Here is a 22,177-nt window from a genome sequence, read left to right as displayed (position 1 = left end):
CTTTTGAGAATGGAAGTCAGGAAGGGTGGCATGCGTTTGATGCATGATCCAGGCTGTAATTGCAGCAGATATTAATTCATACACATAATGTTATTGTAGAACTCTGTTCCGTCTGGTCTTTGCGTTGCTGGTCCCAAGATACTTCAAGATATCAGAAGACTTGTGGCTCTTTTGATAGCGCTAACCTATTCAAGAGATGAACGGCGCAGTGAATATTTTGCATACATTTTGCATACACCCTTTGGGCTCAATTATAATTCTCATGAGGCGGAAGACCAAATCACAATCCTGCACCACCATGTTGTGGAATAGTCATTAATCTACCACCTCAACTGAGCAAATTACTAGAAATGTAACTATAAGGCCCCACATGAATATAAAGCACAATACAGATAGTTGTCTCTTGCCAAGGCTAAAGCGACTACGCTGTAAAGTGGCCATTCATTTGGCAACTCATCTGCACCCATGAAACTTATAGCTTTGAGTTGGCTACAGCGCCTAATAGTGTCTGACTGACTCCCATTGACTCTCATCCCACTGCCTCCTCTGCATCCTCACTTCTAGCCCCCACCCCCTCTCTCCACAGGTGCCAGTTGGTTACCATGGAAACCAGGATGGTGATGCAGCGAGAGCAGGAGGAGCAGTCGTCCCAGATGTCTCACAGCATGCAGCTGTCGTCCCAGATGAAGAAGAGGACCTTCACTTCCAGGTGCAGACATGCTCTCCTGACTTCAGTAGCAGCAGAGGTTTTCAAATCATTTATTTAAGTGAAAGTACCAATTCAACAAAAAATACTCCATCACAGGTAAAAGTCCTGCATTAAAAGTAAAAGTACAGAAGTATTATCAGCAAATGTATTTAAAGAATAAAAGTAATAATAAATAGTAATAATAAGCCAACGGCTTGTAGCTAACGGTGCTAACAGTGCAAACTACGGCAAAAGTGCTGAAAAGTGCTCACTTTACATGAGATGTGTTAACAACAATAGAAATATACAATATTGCCTGTTTTTTCTTTTAAGCAACACTCTGTATAACTTTAATAAAGTAATACAAAATTAAAACTCTGGGCTTTCAATTACAACTACAGTTTAGTCGTTTAACTGGAGATGATTTACAGCGACCAAGTGCACATTGCACAAGAGGACATTGGCTTATCTATTTTTACCACCTATATCATTGTTTGTTTAGGAATCTGAACTATGAGCCTACTGAACTCAAACACACTCCCCTCACATAGGGGACAACACTGCTTCTGTATTCCCTGCCTAAAAGGAAACTGTATGATTAGTATTATTTGTGAATCGCTTGAGAGGTTCCACCTGTAACATTACAAGACTGAAATGTCATCAAGTCTCATTTTCAGTCCTTAACCCTGATTGTAATTCTTAAAATTCTGCTAATGAGTTGAAATAATTCAGTTGCATTTTTCAGAAATTAGAAAAAATAATGATAAATAAGTGGACTTGTATAAGAACAAAATGGCACCTAAGGCTACAGTACACTATTCATGAAAAAGGTATAACTTTTGGAACCAAGTCACATTATTCCACCCTGCATAGACAGATGTATACATTTGTTTTCAACAATTTATAGATTAAATTACTTGTTAAGACTGAAATTGTTTTGCAATAAACCTAGATTTCACAAATAGCAAAGAACATTTAAATCAGAAAAACTATTCTCCTGTGGGGTTTACAGTTTCTGCCTTACATGTATACTTTAATAAATATTAAAGTAAGTACATTTGATGAGTATTATGTTGCTCAAAGTTCTCCCGATTGATCGCAGCAGATTTGTTTTTTTCAGTTGAAGGATGACAGAGTATTTATTACAAAGAAACATTCACTAAAGCATACCCTGTGGGCCGCTGGTGGTAGCTGCTAGAACAACACATCCACATACTGTATTCACTACCTCAAGCTCACACTTCTACACAAGGTTTACCAATATGTAAATAATGTTATATTTCAGTGTTTCTCTGCAGTTAATCTGACATGTTATTCTCCAGAGTATTCAACATGTTTAAGGAGTGAAGATACACACACACACACACACACACCTAAGTGGAGCTGGCCATTGAATAAATGAAGACAACTGTGTGTACAGTTGCAGTTCAGTGACTTTGTGGATAGTAGCGTTACTGTACCATGGATATTAGCCGAAGTGTCTGTTCCAGTAAATGGGAGGTGTTTCAGTCAGCCAGTGCGGCTTGAAAGATAAATATGAAAAGCAGCAACTGGGACTGCAATAGTGCAAACATTTAAGACACAACAACTCTTAAATAAAGGATAAAACAATGGCTTGACTGATTAAAATAAGAAAGAGGCAGCGGCATCAGCTTATATTTATGTGACACATGAACTGGCTTCACTTTGTCCTGGAGTGATAGTGAGGTAATAGGAATCACTTCTGAACCAGCCCAATAGACTCAAGTCAAATTTGCCTTCATTTTCAAAGGCCCCACTGCTGCAGTGAGCTATCAAATTTGGCTAATCTGTGGGTCTGCAATCTCCATTGCAGAATAAAAGCAATTGGACCCATTTTAGGGACGATGCACAAAAAGCAATTATTCCATGCAGGCTTAGATCAGCCGAACTTAAAGTTCATTACATTACATTACATTACAGTCATTTAGCAGACGCTTTTATCCAAAGCGACTTACAATAAGTGTATTCAACATCAGTTTTCGAGAGAACAACTAGTCACCTGAAGTCATGAGTGACTTTTGATTGGCGATTGTGGCTAAGTGGATAGCAGGGCAGTCTTTCAATCAGAGGGTTGGAGGTTCGAACTCCGGCTCCGCTAGTCGCATGTTGATGTGTCCTTGAGCAAGACACTTAACCCCAAAATTGCTCCTGTAGCTGTGCCTACGGTGTAGAAATGTGATAGACTCTGAATTGTAAGTCGCTTTGGATAAAAGCATCTGCTAAATTAATGTAATGTAAGTGCATCTCCTTTCTTCAAACAAGTGTCTAAGAGCATAAACCAGAGCCAATGTACAATGCAGAAACAAACAAATGCAATAAGTGCCACAAACTAATATGAATACAATAAGTGCAATAAGCTAGTATGATTACAATAGATGCATCGCTCTATTTAAACTAGAACATCCTCAGTGGGAGGACACTCAAATTTATCTTCATGTTAGACTGAACAAAGTGGCCTCTGGGTTAGTCTAACAAACAAAACTACCAAAGAAGACCACAGTTTTTCCCAAAGAGTGTAGTTCTTGTTTGTACAATAGGTACAAGACCATTGCTAGTACAGGTTGTTGACGTGCATACAACAATGAGGGCAGGTCATCCAGTGCCTCTCAGAGCTTTTCCTCTTTTTTTAAATTTCTAGTTACACTAAGTTAATATTTTGAGGAAGCCTGTTGTTCATATGAAACACATCAATGCACAACTTCCATTCTCCTGCACACAGCAACAGTATCAGCTCTACCATAAAGGTTTGTTTGCGTGGGTGCACATGTGTGTGCATGTTCCTGTTTATATCCATGGCGTGAGTGTTTGTGTCCCTGTGCGTATATATCTGTGAGCTGTACTTGACCGATACTGCCCAGCCGTAGGCTCTGCACTACATTATTCAACAGCCCTTGCCTCTCAGAAACACTGAAAGGGAACCTAAAAAAAAGGCAAAGAGAAAAATAAGACAGCAAAAGCAGAAGTTGTCCTCTGGGTGTCGTGAAATGGGGAAATTTCCCAGCTTGCAAACAACAGAAAACGAGAAGTCACGTCAATTTGCATTGCCATTTGTAAGGTGGCTGGTTGAAAGTAATGCCTGAGGCTGGAGGTTAACAGCAACAGTAGTTGGGGGTTGTGTAGTAGTACACACCTAGGTATAAAAGTACAGCTCTGGCACGCAAACTTTGAGTTTTTTATTTTGGTATTTATCCTTTTCAATGGAGTTGTGTTGTACTGCAATGTACTTTACCTCAACATTAGGCCTTTAAGCATGCTGTAAATATAGATCTACTGATAACACTTGAAAGGAAAGCATGCGAAGTTAAAATATCCTCTCACTGTGGTTGTAATAACTCTTGTTAAAATAGCAACAGTCATCTGTGGATTAAGGGAGGGCAGAAATTAATGCCTCTCTTGTTACAAAAATGCCTTTCATTGCCTCAAGTGACATTGTCGCGAATAACAAATTCCCTTCTCCTGTTTATGGGGGTGCACATAGATAAGGTCAGCTCAGTTTATTGTTGGTGCACTAAATGGAGAGTGCCTGCTTTAGTGTAGTCTCATGTGTGTCTGTATGAGTGTGTGTGTGTGCGTGTGTCTGTGTGTCTGCATGACTATGATGAAGAGACTAATTTAAAGGTCCTACAGAACGAGGCAGCAGCTGTCAGTGCTTTAGATTTAGAACCCCTTTACTCTGTGTGTCCAGTGACTGCTCCGTGTGTTTGGTTCATCATGTTCGGTTTGTGCTCTAGTTCAACTGGAATACACCCGGCTCTACCACCAGTTGACACGGACACATTGTGGGTTTAAAAACTGGACATTGCTGATAATTGCATGATGCCGCTGAACAGTTGCAATTGCCATTGTACCGTGAGCGACCTATTGGCTCAGATCCAAAAACCCTTTGTCTCATAAACACCACATTGTCATCGTTTGCCTGTGTGTGCACATCAGCAGCTCCTGTTCTTCCTGATTATATAAGCTCCCTGTAGACAATAACGTGTGTGTTTGTCCACCAGTGAGTAAAAGAGGAACACAGAGCGGAGCAGAAGCAGCTGATGGTGGCCATACCGTTTCTCGCTTGAGAGAAAACAGGTCATACGCTGCTCTACTTGGGTGGCTGGATTAGGCTTTCCACCCCACCCACAGGAAGCAACTAGTAGATCAATCAGATAAAATACTTTAAAGTGTTGAAAACATTGCACGACGCGCTCCCGATAGAAAATGAGCTGAAGAGACTACACACAGTTAATGCCCAGCAGCTGTGTAACACAGATCTGTACCCAGCACTGCCATTGTAACTGATGTCTTCTTACTGCTCTTGGTTGAAATTACAATACATTCACATCTGAATCTTTAAATTCCATTGTAATATTTTTGGAAACACTGTAGAGTCGTATACTGAGCAGTGACAAATCTGCTGTGCCACACAATGATCCACAGTTAGTGGCTTACCCCTGAGTTGCACAGACTGAGGAGGGTAGTAGTGCGGAACACTATATTGACATTGTATTTTAAAAGTGGGTATCTTGATGTCTTTCATGGATTCTCACTCCTTTACAGTTTATGTTGTTCTGTTTGATTTTGGTTTGTCAATGTTTACCTTCTTCACAACAGAAAGAGAGCAGATAAAAAAAAACGATATAACATAAGAGTTGCCAGTTTTAAACAGAATCCCTGGAGTGCTCGATTAAATGAAACCTGATGTATATAATGTTTGCCTACATCAACCGGAGCTCTCTCTTGATGTTTGGCCACCTCTGCTGTTCAGACAGAGAAAAACCACTGCTGCTTTCTAGTGGCAGAGCAGAATAATGGTCTGATGAACTTGAGATTGGATAATGTGCCGTAAACCATGACAAAATGAATAGGCATGCTAATGTGAACACTCAATCCTTCCATCAACAGAATAAATAACTGTGAAGGGTGACAAGAGAAAATATCTTCTTTTTTTTACTTCTTCTTTCACCTGTGTCATTTGATGATGTGCGAGATATATATCGTGTTGATCAGGCTCTGCTTTATTTTCCATTATCCAACCTTCTCTGAATGTAACAGTGATGAAGAACCCTCCTACTCTGATTTCTATCCCATCATCCCCGCTGACCTGATGTCCGTCAAGGAGATCCTGGACATGGACAACTTTCCACGCCACAGGACATGGTGAGATTTAAGATCCGGGTAAATATATGGCAGATGTTTTTTTGTTGATTATCAACAAGACTTGAGGGGTAGTTGATGCGGATAAAAGCCTCCACTATAGAGTGTGTAATTACGCTGGAGCATCAATTAAGAAATTGTTCAAGTGTAAAATAAACAGGCACACGGGTGTCTGTTTCACATCACACTGATGCATAAATCATAAAAATGTTTATGTTGCCATAAAGCAGACCTGCTCACTGACTTGCAACATTGCCGACAATGGAGCAATACACGATGAGAAGTAGATGCCACAGTATAAGCAGTATGGAAAAATCGTGTTGACAAATGTACAGTATAATGTCTCACAGTATCGGTCACCCTTAAAAGGTGCAAGATCCGAGATTGGGAACATTTTTAGATTGCTTCTCAGCGGTTTTCAACACGTCGACAGTGGCTTATAGCTAACGGTGCTAATTACGCTAACAGTACAAACAAGGCACAAGTGCTGACAGAGTTAACAGTGTTCACCTTCACTCCACTACATTTGCATAATAAGAGCCATTTGTATCTAATAAATACAAATTATATTCTGTACATCTCTGCTAGAAATGTATAATAATGCAATAACATTTTCTAAAAAAATCGTACATATCCAATGTTTACAACAAAAATGATCGTTAGTTGCAGTCCTATTCTAATAGCCTTCATCTGCAGCTCTAAGCTTGGGCACATTATTTCCAATCCTCATTAGGGATTGGAGTCTTTTGTGGGTACAAAATGGGCAACATGATGAGTCTCTTCCTCTCATGCTGATCCAAAGAAATTGTAAGCAAGCCTCCACGTTCCTCCAGCAGACTTCCTCCCTGAATGAGGTGATGTGCTTGTCATAAAATCCTGCCTCTCCATCAGTAGTCACCACCACATCCTCTCTCTCTCCACTTTATTCGAGAAAGTGGAGTGGGTGAAGTTTCACTGGTACTTTGCCCTGCAAGCCATTGACTGCACATGAGCTCTTATTCCAACAGAGGGTCTCGATAAACATTGGATATCCGGGCTTTTTCTTCACTTGAATCCGTCAGTAAAAGGCCAGCTGGGGACTTCTCCAATCATTTGCTGTCTCACAGATCTCAATAAGCCATGACATACAGTGGGAATCTTTGTTTTTTTGTATCGACGGGGAAGAAGAAGGAGCTTCACATCCTATTGGAGGAAAGCCGATTAGCCTAATGGATGAACAGATAATCAATCTGCAACTATTTTGATAATCTACTAATTGTTAAGTCATTTGTTAAGCAAAAATGCCAAATATTCTCTGGTTCTAGTTTCTCAAACGTGAGAATTTGCTGCTCATCACAGTAAACTGAATATCAGTCGGTCAGATAAAAGACACGTCATTTGAAGACATCACTTTGGGCAGCAGTTACATTTTTTTACTATTTGATATTTCTGAAATTTGCCAGATCAATTGCATAAATAGATAAATCCTAATAAATAAATAAATAGGAGGTTGATGGCTAATTAAATCATTATTAGTTGTAGCCCTTTTGCAAAATTGTAAAGACGATCAACTCTAATCACAAACATCAAACTCTAAAAACAATTTGATAATCCAGGATATATAAATGATATGAAATGTACCAGACAGAAGAAGTTAGCACGTGGCTGGATGCTGGACCTAATTTCCTGCCAGTACAGAAAGTCTTTAACTTATTAGTGAATCAGAATCTGAGAGGATTTTGTTGATGACGTGTATGAGCCATCTTTTACTTTTCGAGTGCGTTATGACCATGTTGCGAGGACAGGATTACTGCTCAGCTGCTATGAAGAGGATGTCATATATCTAAAAATAGGTCCCAGAATAAGGAGGTTTAGGTCACCCAGAACATGAAGCGAAGCGATGGTCGCCTCTTGTGACACGATTTGCTTTACCTAAATCCCCTTTTCTTCTGTAGGGGCACCTTGTCATGTCTGGGTCACGCAGTCTCTCTGCGTTGGTACTCTCAACAGCACTTTCACATTCGGAGGCTTAGTGGCAGCCTCTTCACTCTTCTCTAATCCGTCCAGAAATTAAATTGGACTTGCTGTGTAGAAAACAATTTGATACCTCCAATGTATGAAGACTAAAAATAAATAACTAATACAAATCTAGCCATGTAAGGAAGCTTTGACTGGCAACAGTAATTAGATGGACAGACAAAGGTGCCAATGAGCATTGAAGAAGATGGGTACTAGAATACAGAGGAGAGGGATAAAATGTTGTGGGGGGGGAGAGTCATTGAGGGTGCAATCTTATCACACCCTCTTGAAAGACAAAACACATCTGACAGTGATGAGCCTCAGCTGCAGCGATGTGGCCCTGCCAACTTGGCATCTCCTTAGGTGCCCTCTCCCATGCCACCACCACAACCCTCCATCTCATCATCAATCTTTTCCCCCTCAGAAGCGCTAAGACTAAGATAGTAAGGATGGATATTTTAGGATGGAGGCCAGAAATCTAGTAATGCTGGAGATGATTGACTCCTCCCAGGATGAGAGAGGAAGGACGGAAGGATGAAGTTGAAAGCTTTCGGGGATTGGCACACAGTTTCTAAAAGGGGCCTGAGTGTTTAAAGATGCTAGAGCATGAAATTTGTTTTGATTTGTGTGGAAATGAATGCGCTAGATCGTTGTGTGTTGGCAAGTGTGGCTCCAATTGTACATTTCCATGTGACTCACATAATGGTTTCTCCACTATCATCTCCCCGTGGTAACGGGGTAACATGTCAATTATGCAGCTGACTCATACATGCCTGGTTTGTCTTGGCAGGAGGGGTTTGCTGTTGTTCGCACCAATAAGCAATATTAAAATTCCCCTTTTGAGCAATAATCAAGCCATAAGACCTCTCATACCCACTGACTTTGTGTGTTGCAGTAGTTCATTCCCTCAAGGCTTAAAATCTCTGAGCCCACAGAGATTATAAATACTGTCAAGCACACACTTCACTAAACGTCGAAAAGTCAAAACCATCTTTCTAAACGCCTTGGAGTGCGAGTGTGTGTGTGTGTGTGTGGGTGTGTTGTCTGCATATGCATCTATGCATGCACACATTTACTTGCATATTTATTAATGCTGTTTGTGCATTGCATTGAATTATTGCAAGCACTTGTTGGGCCATTCATGCTCAGAGAAGGGTTTGTAAATACTTAAGATTCTGTCTCTCTCTTTGTTGTGGCAATGTGTGTGTGTGTGTGCGTGTGTGAAGTACGTGTTTGAATAATTAAGCCCTGGGGACCGTCAATCAAAAGACGGTTCAGGATACCCCCCCCCCCCCCAGTTAAAACACTGCATTTAAAAAAGCAGGCAGAATTCATGATCGTGCGTGTTGGAGTGCGTATATACTGCCATGCATATGGATGCGCTGCTGCATGTACACAAGAGAATATGCAATGCCATGTAAGCTATATGGTATTCACAGCTACAACATACCTTTCATATGCGTATATACTACAAACTACCAGAGGGCCTTCTGGTTTTGTTTGACAGGCTTTACAATGAGCTCAGAGTGCAGGTTCAACAGCCATGGTGGGGATTCACTGTGCTGCATAACGACCCCTATATAACGCACACGTAAATCAAAAGCAAGACTTGAACCACAGTCCCCAGTTACCCCAGTTGCCCTACTTACTATGCCACCTAGCTGCCCGTGCAAAGAAAGATAAAGAAAAAAGAAAATTTGTTTTCTGAGTGAATAGATCACAACCACCCGCCATCTCCTGACAACCAACCTGATGAAAGGCACGTAAAGGATGCCACACAGGCAGCGACACAACAGCCATTTCAACTGTCCCCAACTGAAGGAGTCCTGGAGAGGCACACATACTCATGTGAGAGATGTTTAGAGTACCAGCAACGCACCTCTTCACAGTGATGTGAATCAGCAGTGGCAGCAGGGCTCATAAAAGACCAACTTATAAAAAAAAAAAACTTTAAACATGTGGGAGAATGGTGCTCATGTGAAATGACACGTAGGTTTAAATGGAGCAGCAAACCACCGGCCTCATCCCTCAGCCTTTTAAGCGGCAAACTGCCAAATACCATAAAACTAGCATTTGTGTGCAAATGGACTGGGACAAAAAGAAACGTTTACGTGCCAAAAGAAATCAATGTGAAATTGCTGTTTTGTTTCTCTCAGTGGTCGATCCATGTCGTTTCAAACCGTGTTCAAGCCTTTGTCTCAATTGCTGTTTCTACTCTTGTCACCTCCTCTGATGGAGGTCTGAATTGCTTTGACAACCTATACTCAAAATATTCAGATGAGGCAAATTACTTCCCATCTAGTCTTGGTTGAAAATATGTTGTGCAGCTGAAAATGAAACTTCAAATGTGCGTATTTACATACTTATTACGATTGTTCACCAGTATTATGTATGAATTGGTCATTTGAATGTTGCTTTTCAACAAGTCTGCAGCAATCTATGTTTTTTTGCATCTGCTTTCTGTATTCACCACCCTTATTAGCTAATTAGTCCTGAATATATTTAAAAAACTATGTGCTGTGCTCCACCAGGGAAATCCTGAAGGAAACTCTGGCTGAAGAGTATCACAGAGACAAGTGGACCATGTTTGGGAACGAGGCTGAGAAGGTGGAGTTAGACGTGATCAGGAACCAGCATGTGTTACGCACACGCGTCGACACAATGGCCATTCGCAAGCAGGTGAAACTCCAGTTTTGGGCTACGGAATAACAAGGACTGCCTTGTACTTTGTCAACACAATACTATTTATATTATTCATCATGTTGTCAACCATGCAACATCAAAGTTTAATAGTTAGCTGTATTTTTTCTTAGGTCTCAGTGATATGTAGTTGAGAACCATTGATTTAAAATGAAATATAACTTGCACTTTGCAGGATTGGTGCATTAACTTTCAGGATGGAAACTTAACCACACAATCATCATAGTCATGATGTCTTTATTAGACATGTGATGGAGACTTTGCTTAAAGTCTTTTTGCATTCTGCAATGAATGAAATACATACAAAGTGAGTTTGTCTACAACTTATTTGAGGTGGGCTGCAAAGTGGATGTTAAAAAAACAACAGCATCAGTGACCTAGATTTAATTAACTTTGATATATCGCAGATACAAATGTTGTCTTTTGGTGGTTGGTAGCTAATTGTTGAGGAAGGTGTTTCTCCAGACTATTTAGAGTTTGTTTCATTTTTTTGTTATTTGTAAGTCTAGTGGAGCGGAGAACGCTTGCAGTAAAAAAACTAAAGTTTAGTTAAGGGATACATAATATAGTTATCAGTACATTACAGTACTTTTCCTCCATCTGTGCTGCAGGCAGAAAAGAAGGCATCTGCCTACATGAAGTACCTGGAGCGTCTGAGTCAGAAGGCCCCGGACTTTCCAATCCCCTTAAGGGCTCACACTGTCTGGGAGGGCATGACGGTCACACTCTCCTGTACCGTCCAGGGCTGTCCACCCCCAAAGGTCACATGGTAAGAACTTCTGTCTTTGCTGGACTCCATTCTTTTGGCCTCCTTTGGCCTCCGGTAATTCTTTTTCCAGCAGTTTCTATTAAAGTCTATTGCTTGGGTCGTACTGCAAACCGGTGTCATTTCAATTTAGTTTCTCGCTTGGTTGGAAGGGCTTAGAGGAGAAAAAGTATCACGGTCCAAAGTTACAGTTTTCAGTGGACCACTACATAAGATGTATGATGCTGTGCAGTCCTGATCCGTATATCTTACTTTAATATTGTATTTGAGCTGACACAATCAGTCGATTAATCGCTCGGTCAATCTGCAAAAATCGAACTGACAACTAATTTGATTAATGACCATTTAAGTCATTTTATAACTTCTTGATTGTGAAATGTTGCTGTTTTTTCGATTTTATATCACTGCAAATTAAATATAATTCCTTTTTGAACTGGCATGACAAATTAAACAAACAACTGGAAGATGCCCCTTTTGATTGTAAGAAATTCAGATTTACATTACAACACCATTTTCTGACCTTTTATAGACTTCATCGTAAAAATGTAAATAAATAAAATAAAATAGTTCTTAGTTGCTGTCCTGCATTGTGTCATTAATTCATGGCTCACCCATGATATGACACAGATAAATACTGGTGAATGCGTCATGTGATCATGAGAGGAATAGTGTTATGTAAGGAGGTAGGTTAGGTTATACCCCTGTACATGCAAATGATTGAATACAAAATAAGACTCAGTCATAAAAACAAGTCATAACACTACATATCTGATCCCTGACTTGAATATGGCCCTCTATATAAATATGAAATTACCTGTGTTAATTCAGACAACGTTCCGAACTGTCGACCTTGATACTTGAGCTGCTGTGAGACTAGCTGATGAATAGACTGCGTGTGCTCAGTATTCATGAACCTAGGCTGAGATCCAGATGACTTGAAGCTTGTGGGTTACACCATCCCATATGGGACCCATCGGGCCCAATGAGCAGCCCTCAACAGTGGCCATGCACAAGACAGAATAAGAGATCAAAGGGCCCGTTTGGTTGTTATGGATTCAGCCAAACCAACATTTGATTGGTTAAAGATGTGCATAAGAAATCATAGGGCAGGATCACGAACCATCTAAGTGAAGCCCATTGTTCACTCTTTCTTTAATATTCAAAAACCCTAAACTTTTAACACACTCACATCGATTTCTAACTTCCTGCCTCAGGTTTAAGGATGGTGTGCCACTGAGAATGTCTGACCAGCCATGGAATTACAGTCTTCAACAAAAATTTGGTCTTAACTCACTGGAGATCAGAAGGTAGGTCACTCGCTCAAATCCCTAATTAAGGATGCAAAGCTCTACGCAGGAAGATAATGAGGCAGAGGTGAGTAAGATGGGGCATGTGTGGATAGCACAACCTTGCTATTGATTAATTTAGAATATAATTAATAGTTAAAAAGGTGCAAGATCTGCAAGGCTCTTTATATGTCGACGGCTCATAGATAACGGTGCTAACAGCATCATACTCTGCTCAGGTAGACATTACTCCACCATGTCTGTTGGTTGCTGCTATATTATGTTCAGAGTGTTCAATGCAGCTCTTTTAAGAAACGTAGGTTAGGAAAGGTTGCTGTTATGAGATATAATGTGGCTGTCAAACTGAGAAATTAACGATGGGGCTAAATTGTGAGTCTGCTCCATTAACTAACTTCAATGAATGACGAGATCCAATTAAGTTTAGTGTTCTGATCGTAAGGCACCACATGTGGTATTTGGGATTAATTTAACGGCAATCAAAATACTGCTATTACTACTAAAAGATATGCAACGAAAGCACAGACCTGTAACCCGACAGATACATTTTTATCCCAGCTCTGGGTACATTGTATATCCTCAGGTGCTCTCCTGATGATGCTGGCGAGTATAAAGTGATAGCCAAGAGTCCCCTGGGCGAAGCTATGACATTTGGAACACTTCTGGTGAACTGTGAGTAGTTTTCTGTTTCATATCAGCTCCACCCTGCTGTAAATCCATTATGTATAATACAAAGATGGGTTACAATACAATGACTGAAACACAAGAGCTCTGTCGCAGGCTCTAAACTGGTTATGGGTCACTGAGACCCTGTCAGTGATATTAAAGGCCCTATAACCAGTCCAAATAGCATGAGTGCAGGGATATGAAGGTTTTTCAAAAGTGGTGCACACACCTTTAAAAACATACACTGGTCAGCTTTAGCACTGAGTAACTTTCCATTAAAACTCCACACACCCTACTCAAAAACTATAAATATTGATGATACTGGCCCCTAGTGTCTTTGTTGACAAAGCTTGACATATTTTCAAGTGTAAACAGAAAACAAAGCCTTTTTTTACATAAACAGTAATATGTTGCATTTGAGGCCATTACGAATATACCTTCCTATTCGTAAAATCATCAATAGATGATTAAATGGTCTGTTTGTGATTAATACATATATATATATATTTTATGAAAAACACCTGGATAACATTAATAATGTGGGTACAATTGTGTGTTATTCCAGAATATCAACACGTATTAATATTTGTAAATCTACGTAACAGAATCAAGAAATACTAAACAAAACATTTTTAACAAGGGTCAATTTGATGTCACTTACTTAATTTCATACAAAAATGTGATTTGCACACCTAAACATTGCATTATAGCCTTTTTGAACATAATTTTTCTAACTCAGTGTGAAGACAGTAAAATACAGTAAAATACAGTAAAATACAGAAAAGCTTTACAGAACAGCTTTACAGAACAGCTTTACAGACAGGGTTCATGAAGGAAGAACTGAACAGCAAGACGATCAAGAGCGACACAGCACAGAGAGCAAAACAAAACACATGTGTGTACTAGTACTCACCGTCATTCACAATTCAACAACAATGTTGACGAAAGTTCAACAGCCGAGAGATGCAGCTGCGTGCAATCTTACAAAAATCTAATGCCAGTATTAAAAAACATGAATTAATAAAGCTTACACTCAAGTTGACGTCAGCCCGTGTTGGAGTTGAACCTTGCCAGGATATCCGCCCTTGCAGGTAATAAGGTCTCTCGCCGAGGCCCTTAGCTGAGAGGATGTTGAAACAATATTCAGAATATTTCTCGACAGTACATTCCAGTCTTTGTCCCAGTACCATCACACGTGAGCGCTTTTAACTTGTAAGGATTTTTTTAAAGTAAGGATGTGAGAGACGATGTAAACACAATATATCAAAGCCTCCGAGCGGCCTGTGGTTGACGGGAAACACCTGACGAACTTTCAGCCACAGGTAGCCGCTGATGAGTCAGTCAGCTCTGGTGGGCAGCAACTAACTCCACCTCTTTTTGCACACCGCTCGGGCCGAATTGTTCCCAAAGTCCCCAATATCTAAGTCGCAGTTGTAAAATTTCATAATCATATTTAATTATCAGGAATGTTTGATGTAATGAGTTTTAGTTTGAAATGTAGTTATATTAATCAGTAGGCTATTATCAGATTTTAAAACTTTCAAATATCAATATTTTAACAACCTCAGAAATCCAATATGGCTATTAAATGAGCATTTACTATTTTTACTTTATTTTGCAGGGTTAGGGTTACATATATACATTCATTTATGCCCCCAAGGTGCAGACACCATCTTTGACCATCTTTTTCATTCTTAGTTAATTTAATACGATTCTATTTAGTGTATATACTGTGCATTTTTATTTACTTTATTTTCTTAAATTGAATAGGTCCTGCTCTGTTACACATATTGTGCATTTTCCATACTTAATATTTGTATTTTATAGTGTACCTTGTTTGCTGCTGCCACAGACAAATTTCCCCTTGGGGATGAATAAAGTATATTTCTATCCTATTCTATTCTATTCTATTCTTTGCCAATTTTTACCATGTATCCCTATCTTCCTAATACCTCCAATCTTGTCCTTGCCCGAGTCAGATATATTTTCTTTCTTTCTAAGTAAGCCCAAATAGAGTGATTTGTAGTTTTAGGTGCTATTTCCCCCTGTGCACAGTGTCGTTTTCTATCCCCATTATTAGAGTTTCTATATACATTTGATGTTTGAATGACAATCCGCACCAGACTAAAATGATGAGAAGAACAGATCTCATTGCAAAACTCATGCATTATGAATTATAAAGAGGACAGCGCGTGTGGTGACTGATAGGCAAACATCTACAGTCATTGTCGCCTTACAGCATCGTGGCAGAAACATTTTCATTGGTGATTTCTCTTTACATATTTTAAATGACCTGCTCGGTGCCTGGCAGTAAAGCTCCCTAATGTTGAAGATCGTTTATGGTCAGGGCTTTAATGATGCACTTCAAGGCCTCTATATTTCACCCGCTTTCTTCGGTTGTTAAAAATAGGTTAAAGGGAATATTAGATGTGACTTGCATAAATGTGGCGTTGCTAGGTTTGATATATCTGCCGTGTCTCGTTTCACAACATCTGTCTCTGTTTCTGTCTCCATCTCTGACCCTCGCTGGCGCTCTCCAATCTGTCCTGCTCTGCCGCTCTGCTGCCACCCTTTGCGATTCAGCATATCTCGGAGCATTGGCTGGTTCAGAGCGCTCGAAGACCTCCGGTAAGTTTCACGCCAGGGCGTAATGAAAAGTGTCCCCTTTCATTTTCTCCGCCACCCTTTGAAGTTCTTCCCCCCTCCACCAGTGAACGAGGGGGAGGGAGGGCTGGGTTAGCTTTGAAGACTGTGACGCAACCCTCTGCTCTGCTGTGCATACTGCACCTCATGATAAAGATATGGACGCATTGAAAGGGAGCAGTGCGTTGACGCTGTTTGTTTGTCATGGGAGTTTATTTTTCTGTGTGGGTGTGCGGGCCATGGGATGTATGTAAGACTACAGTTGCTGCGGGGATAGAAAGACATGCTTCCAAATGAGCAAAAGCTAGTAAGCGACAGTATATTTAATTTCAGGGACAGCATGTGATTTATTCCGTTTTGCTCCAAGCTGTGCAGCATCTTATATTGGCTTGTGGCACTCTTTGGCCTAGATTAGTCTCCACCATGCTTGGGGGATCATGACATTTTTAACCAGTACCTGCACATATGCTCAGTATCTGATCAGGGTAGCTGTTCATAAAAGCAAGATGATCAGATTTTCTGTGGAATTTAAGTTAGCATGTTTTTTGTTATTATCAATTCAGACAGCAGATACCTCGATATATGATTTCATCCCCGTATGATTCCACTCCATTGCCCAGCCCTATACTTTTAAAATGAAACTTGCTTAGCCATAATAGACCCTCTGCTTCATCCAAGAGTGCAAAGAGACAAAGGACAGTCCCTTGGAGGAAAAAAAACGACTGAAGCACTGAAGCAATACAATCCGGAAGTGAGAGATATGTGTGCCACAAGGTATCGTCGAATCCTATTTTCAGGAATGCATCTGAGAGGCTGTGACATGTTTCTTATAATGATATAGTTCTGCTTGGTAGTCCAGAATATCACAGGAATGTGCGTAGCTTCATCAAAAAAAAAACACAGCTTGGATCTTTATTTCACCATAATTCAAACTTTCCCTCAGCGCAGTGATGATTATGATAAATTCACCACAGTTGCGCTTTTGTTTACTGAGTGGTTCATGTTGTAAAATGTGATCTGCTTAATGTGAGATAATCAAGTATCAGTTACATAAAAATGGATGCATGCAATTCTTCAGCACATTCAGGTAGCACTAAAGGCCCACGGCCATTACAAGCTGATGAAGCTTCATTCAAAATGATTGCCATTTAATTTCTGAGTGTGTGGGGAATGTATTGCACACACCTACATATTACTTCTGCAGAGCCAACGGTGTATTTGCAAGATAAATAACATTCACGTATAAGGATTGATGCTGTGTAGCCGAAATATATATATATGTCCTTATTAGATGTGTGTTGGTTGACTTTACTTTGGCAGTTTTGCCCTCCTAATTTCAAAGTAATATGCCTCCCATACTGTAGGTCATTCTCTTATCTCTCAAAAACATAGACTGTATATAAAAACGTCACCCATTGGTTTGTGCGCAGCGGTTTTGAAGCCTCAAGTTTGACATTTTGGCCATCGCCATCTTGTTTTTTTTTACAACCATTTAACGGAATTAACCATATTTGTGGAGTGTTGATGGCGTGGTAGAAATTCTGTATATGGCTCAAGGTAGCCTCGCCCTAAAGCATATCCTGCTTTATCGTCTATTTTCCTCTAAAGAGGACCATAATTTACGAAATGAACATCATGCTATTAAAGAAGACTAAAAACTAGTGATTGAGACCATAAATGCATGTTTGCAATGTTTACTGAGGTAATAAATCAATTGAGAACTTTCTCATAGACTTCCATGCAATCTGACTTCTTTTTCCAACCAAAGTTTGGCACTCTGATGATCATTAGAGAGAATGCAAGTTGAGGGCACTTTTCGCATGGGCCTCACTTTTCAGAAGCAGAGGTAGCCGCCTGCTTAAGACCCTCTTGGTTGCTTTGTTTGGTTTCATTCTCTGCCACTAGTGAGAGAAACTGAGGAAGATAGAGTTTGTTACTGCAGAGAATAATGAAAAACTGAGCACAAACCATGGTACAGAGACATGAGCTGTTTTTGACCCGGTTTAGTAAGAACAGTCGAGATGATGAAGTGTGCTTTTATTTGTTATTTTCAGGAATAAGCATCTGTATTCCTGCTCACAACTCCTGAACATCCTCGGCTCCCTGATCCCTCTCCTCCTTACGTGTCATGGTTCTTTCCTTTGTAGCCGTCCAAAGGAGGTTTTTGCACTTTTAATATATGTGGTGTTTTTTCAGCAGTAAGTCTGTATCTGGAGTGGACCTACATTTCAATATTAATGTTATCTTTGCCCAAGTCCAGTGAGAAAGCAAATGCATATTGATGAAAAGGTCTTCCCTCTGCTTCCTTTTTCTTCCACAACCTTTCTCTTTACTTTTCTTCTTACTGATTCATTCACCATTTCCTCATATTTGCTCCTCTTGTCTTTCTACTTTCACACTTTCATCTTTCCCTTTATCCTTTACCATGTCACCCCCCCCCCCCCCACCACCTCTCCCCTAGCCTTCAAGCATGAGCAAGAAGCCCAGTTTGGCAACATCTTCCTCCCGACATGGGTGACAGAGGGTGACAGCCTCACCCTGCAATGTACCTTCACCTCTGATCTGCTGCCCTTCCAGCAGGACGTCACCTGGTTCAGAGATGGTATGAACTGTTAAAGATGGATCATATCAGTCAGATATTTGACAACTTAGATGCATGCTCGAGGTTTGTCAGTTATTTTTCATGTTCATTCTCCAGGCATCCAGCTGCATCAGTCTAGCAATGTGGACATCAAGACAGTGGACGACAAGGCCTCCATCACTTTAAAGGCTGCATACAAGGAACATGAAGGTGTTTACACTGCCCGACTGAGGACCTGGGATGAAATGCAGGATCACAGTGCTTTTGTTTATGTCGAAGGTGAGGAACAAACAAGAAAGTGTAAATACTGTTCCTGTTTCTTTGATCCTTTATCATGTAATTTGTTTTGAAATGAGTAATTATTACGTTGTTTGTCAAACATCAGGTTGTTTTTAGTTATAACAAAATATGTTGGTATTCGTTGCGTTTCACAATGAAATGTTGAGGGTAAAGTTTTAATCTTTAACCGATATATAATAGTTTGGCAAAATAATCGTAACATAGGGTCTGCTCACAAGCTTTTTCCATGCATGGCTATCATGAAGACAATGAGATGGTTGAAAGACCTGGAGGAGGCTAGAAGTGGATCTTTTTTTGCTAAGATTGTTTTGTCAACATTAAAGGAAATGTTCAAAAATAAAGTTTGAAAATGAATCAAAGCAGGAACTGTAGAACTAGCTGATCTACCAACAGATGCCTGTCTAATTGCAATACCTCTCATCATTTATTCTATTTATTTGGTGTGAAAAAAAAGCTATGTTGTGTAGTGTCATCACAGACATCCTGAAATGGCAAACAACTCCTTTAAAGATGTTCTTTATAAAGATTACATCTGTCCCGGGCAGGCCTGTCACATCAGAAACCCCTCTAATACTGGATGGTGTCTCTAAACAGCCTGCCAACCTACGACTCAAATGATATGCTTCAGTCTGAAGTGATCTATTTGCTGTTTGAGAAACCTGACAAATGCTTTCGGAGTGACCTCGAGACCCTTGCATACCAAAATACCTGTGTGTTTTTTAGAGGGTGGAGTCTGGATAAATGGAGTTTTGATTGTAACCTTCACTCAAGTACACTATTTGCATTCACCAGATTTTGTGTCTACTTTCATTTCCTGTCAGCAAACTTCCCTGATTCATACAGGGGAATTGCACCATCAATCAAGCTGTTCTGCTGCAGAGGGCTTGTTAACTCTGTTCGGTGAAACTATATTTTCTTTCACAGGCATGCTATTTTCTCTCGTACATTGTTTGCCGCATGCAAATAAACCAGAGAAACACCCCCCACTTGACTCATCAAACATTTGAAATGTATCCGGGCAGCTCTGCAAAGAGGCTTGGCATCTTTCGATATAATACCAGTGCTTACTCATGTATGCATTGCACCTTAACAGCCGCAATCGCACTAGAATGTGCACTGAATCATTCATGAACTTGGTGTGCGCGTATGTACAAATCTTGCTTGTCCAAACACACACATGTACGCCGACACTTTTATGTAAAAATGAACCTTCATGCAAAGCTCCCTTAGAATCTTAGCTCAGGTCTTTCTCGCTCTCTCTTATTAAGGAGCTTCTTTAGAGCTGGAGGTACTAATTAGTGAATCAGCGAACTTTCCTGCTTGTGGGTTTTCTCCTTCAGTCATCCATCATATTTGCATTACAAATAGGCAGCACAGGCCAGCAAAAACAAATGAGAGAGAAGGAGGAAAAGGGAGGGTGAGGATGCAAATTAAAAACAGGAAAGAGATGAGCTTGATGTTGGCTTGAGTCTTTTGTTGAAAAAGGCATCTATTCCCAGCCTCAAGAAAAGGTTTGGGAACACATCCAGTCACTTCAATCTGCTTAGCATAATTTCCTCATTAAATGTTTCTGCCTTCTCTCTATGGCCTCACATCCACTGGTTGTAATTCCATAGAATATATTGAGTTACTTCCTTCAATCCTTAGCCATCACTTTTCAAATAATACGTGGAAGACATAAGCTACAACTCCACCGAAATGGCATTTTCCTCTCTTGCATGTTTCACATCACTTTTCTCTCTGGCACTCACCTCTTTTTGCCGATTTACAATTTCAGATCCATCTCCTATTTGTGTAATTCCTCACTTTGCTTTTATTCCGTGCAAAGTATTCCTTCCAAAGTATTTTTTTCTTTTTGCTCCAGTCTCTCCATCTGCTTTCTTGGTTGTTTTCTCCTCTAACTGACTCTCTCTCCCCCTCATGCTGCAGATGCATCAGCTGCAGTGCTGGGAGGCCCCGCTTCTCCTCTGGCTGTCCAGGTATCTGATGTCAACAAGGACTACGTCTTCCTCACCTGGCAGCCACCCAGTGCTGATGGAGCCTCACCTGTGGAGGGTTATCATGTGGAAAGGTGAGTGAGCCTGAATTTCTGAATTTTTTTCACCTCCTTTCTTTACTTCAATACATCTATTAACCAGAAAATGAATGACAAGACTTCATAATCATAATGATCATCATCAGCAACTAATGAAGAGATTCATTATCAAGTAATCTGACAATTATTTTCTCCATTACCCAATTAAACATTTGGTGTGTAAAATGAGCGAACATTGTGCCCAATGAATGCCCAAGCTGACATAAAATGAATATAAAATTCAGTTAGCCAAAAACCCAAAGATGTTTACTTTGCTGTCACATTAGACAAAGAAAAGCTGCAAACTGGAATTAGAGATTATTAAGCATTTTTGATTGAAAATTGGCTAAAAAGATGAAACGATTGTCAAAATAAGTGCTGGTGAATTTTTTGTCGTTGGACTAAATGATCAATGATCGTGATTTGTTAAAAAAGTCTCATTTTAGATCGCATTTAACGTCATTTCCTGCATTGCAAGTCAACAATAGATGTAAATCTAACCTGCTGAACCTCGTCTTGCTCTGCATGCTGCTAGATTAGGGCAGATAAAGATGGCCAGCAGTGGTGTTGTATCCATTTGGCAGCGTTCACATGAGATGGATGGTATACATGGTAATTATCAGCCCTCAACACTATGTTAACAGCAGAGTCAAAGACTCCCGCAGGAGAACAGGTGCACTAACACCAATCAATCAATCAGGTTTGTCCTGTACGTGTGTGTACACGTGTGTGTGTGTGTGTGTGTGTGTGAAAACCTGTTTATTTGTGCATTTGTATGTGCGTCTTTGCTAAATGGAAGTCAAGCTTGTATATGTGTTTTTGTGTTCCTGCATACCTTCTTCATTCGGTGTAGAAGACTTCTGAATGTTTTTGGGGTTTTGGGCGAGGAGAGGATAGCGTAAGATACCTAGTTCCCTAGCAACCTCCTTATGGTTAGAAAACTGCACTCTTTCCTGTCTTTGTTTTTTTTTCAAGTTGCAACAGTTTGTTGTGGATGTTATATAATCTGAGCTCGCATTCTGCTTTAATAGGCAGTTTGTTCTGTGTTTGGAGGCCCATTATTCTTCCAATGTCGGTGTCTGGTCACAATTATGGGTCTAGGTGGGATATTTACTGACTTAGATGTGTTGTTGTGTAGCCTTAAATGCTTTAAAATTGTTTCCATAATATTACACCCTGCATACTGAACATAACATTATGTGTTTTGTTCTTTGTTTACCTCTTATTTAAATGTCTTTCTTACTTTTCTTTCTCTCTCTCTCTCTCTCTCTCTCTCTCTCTCTCTCTCTCTCTCTCT

At 40.1% G+C, this 22,177-nt stretch overlaps 1 protein-coding gene across 1 annotated transcript in view; it reads left to right on the top strand.

Moving 5' to 3' along the window:
• The first annotated feature begins 602 nt into the window (after positions 1 to 602).
• Positions 603 to 22,177, top strand: part of myom3 (myomesin 3) — a 48,874-nt gene continuing 27,299 nt past the window's right edge. The window contains exons 1-10 of the mRNA XM_031853180.1: positions 603 to 709; positions 5,747 to 5,851; positions 10,378 to 10,525; positions 11,158 to 11,315; positions 12,527 to 12,619; positions 13,200 to 13,288; positions 15,866 to 15,910; positions 18,387 to 18,527; positions 18,624 to 18,785; positions 20,736 to 20,877. Of these exons, the coding sequence (XP_031709040.1) occupies positions 603 to 709; positions 5,747 to 5,851; positions 10,378 to 10,525; positions 11,158 to 11,315; positions 12,527 to 12,619; positions 13,200 to 13,288; positions 15,866 to 15,910; positions 18,387 to 18,527; positions 18,624 to 18,785; positions 20,736 to 20,877 (1,190 nt within the window). The remainder of the gene's footprint in view (positions 710 to 5,746; positions 5,852 to 10,377; positions 10,526 to 11,157; positions 11,316 to 12,526; positions 12,620 to 13,199; positions 13,289 to 15,865; positions 15,911 to 18,386; positions 18,528 to 18,623; positions 18,786 to 20,735; positions 20,878 to 22,177) is intronic.

This window comes from Anarrhichthys ocellatus, unplaced genomic scaffold (assembly GCF_004355925.1).
Source record: "Anarrhichthys ocellatus isolate YVR2014 unplaced genomic scaffold, GSC_Weel_1.0 scaffold13, whole genome shotgun sequence".
Taxonomy (NCBI): domain Eukaryota; kingdom Metazoa; phylum Chordata; class Actinopteri; order Perciformes; family Anarhichadidae; genus Anarrhichthys; species Anarrhichthys ocellatus.
This window is presented reverse-complemented; position numbering and strand designations above follow the sequence as displayed.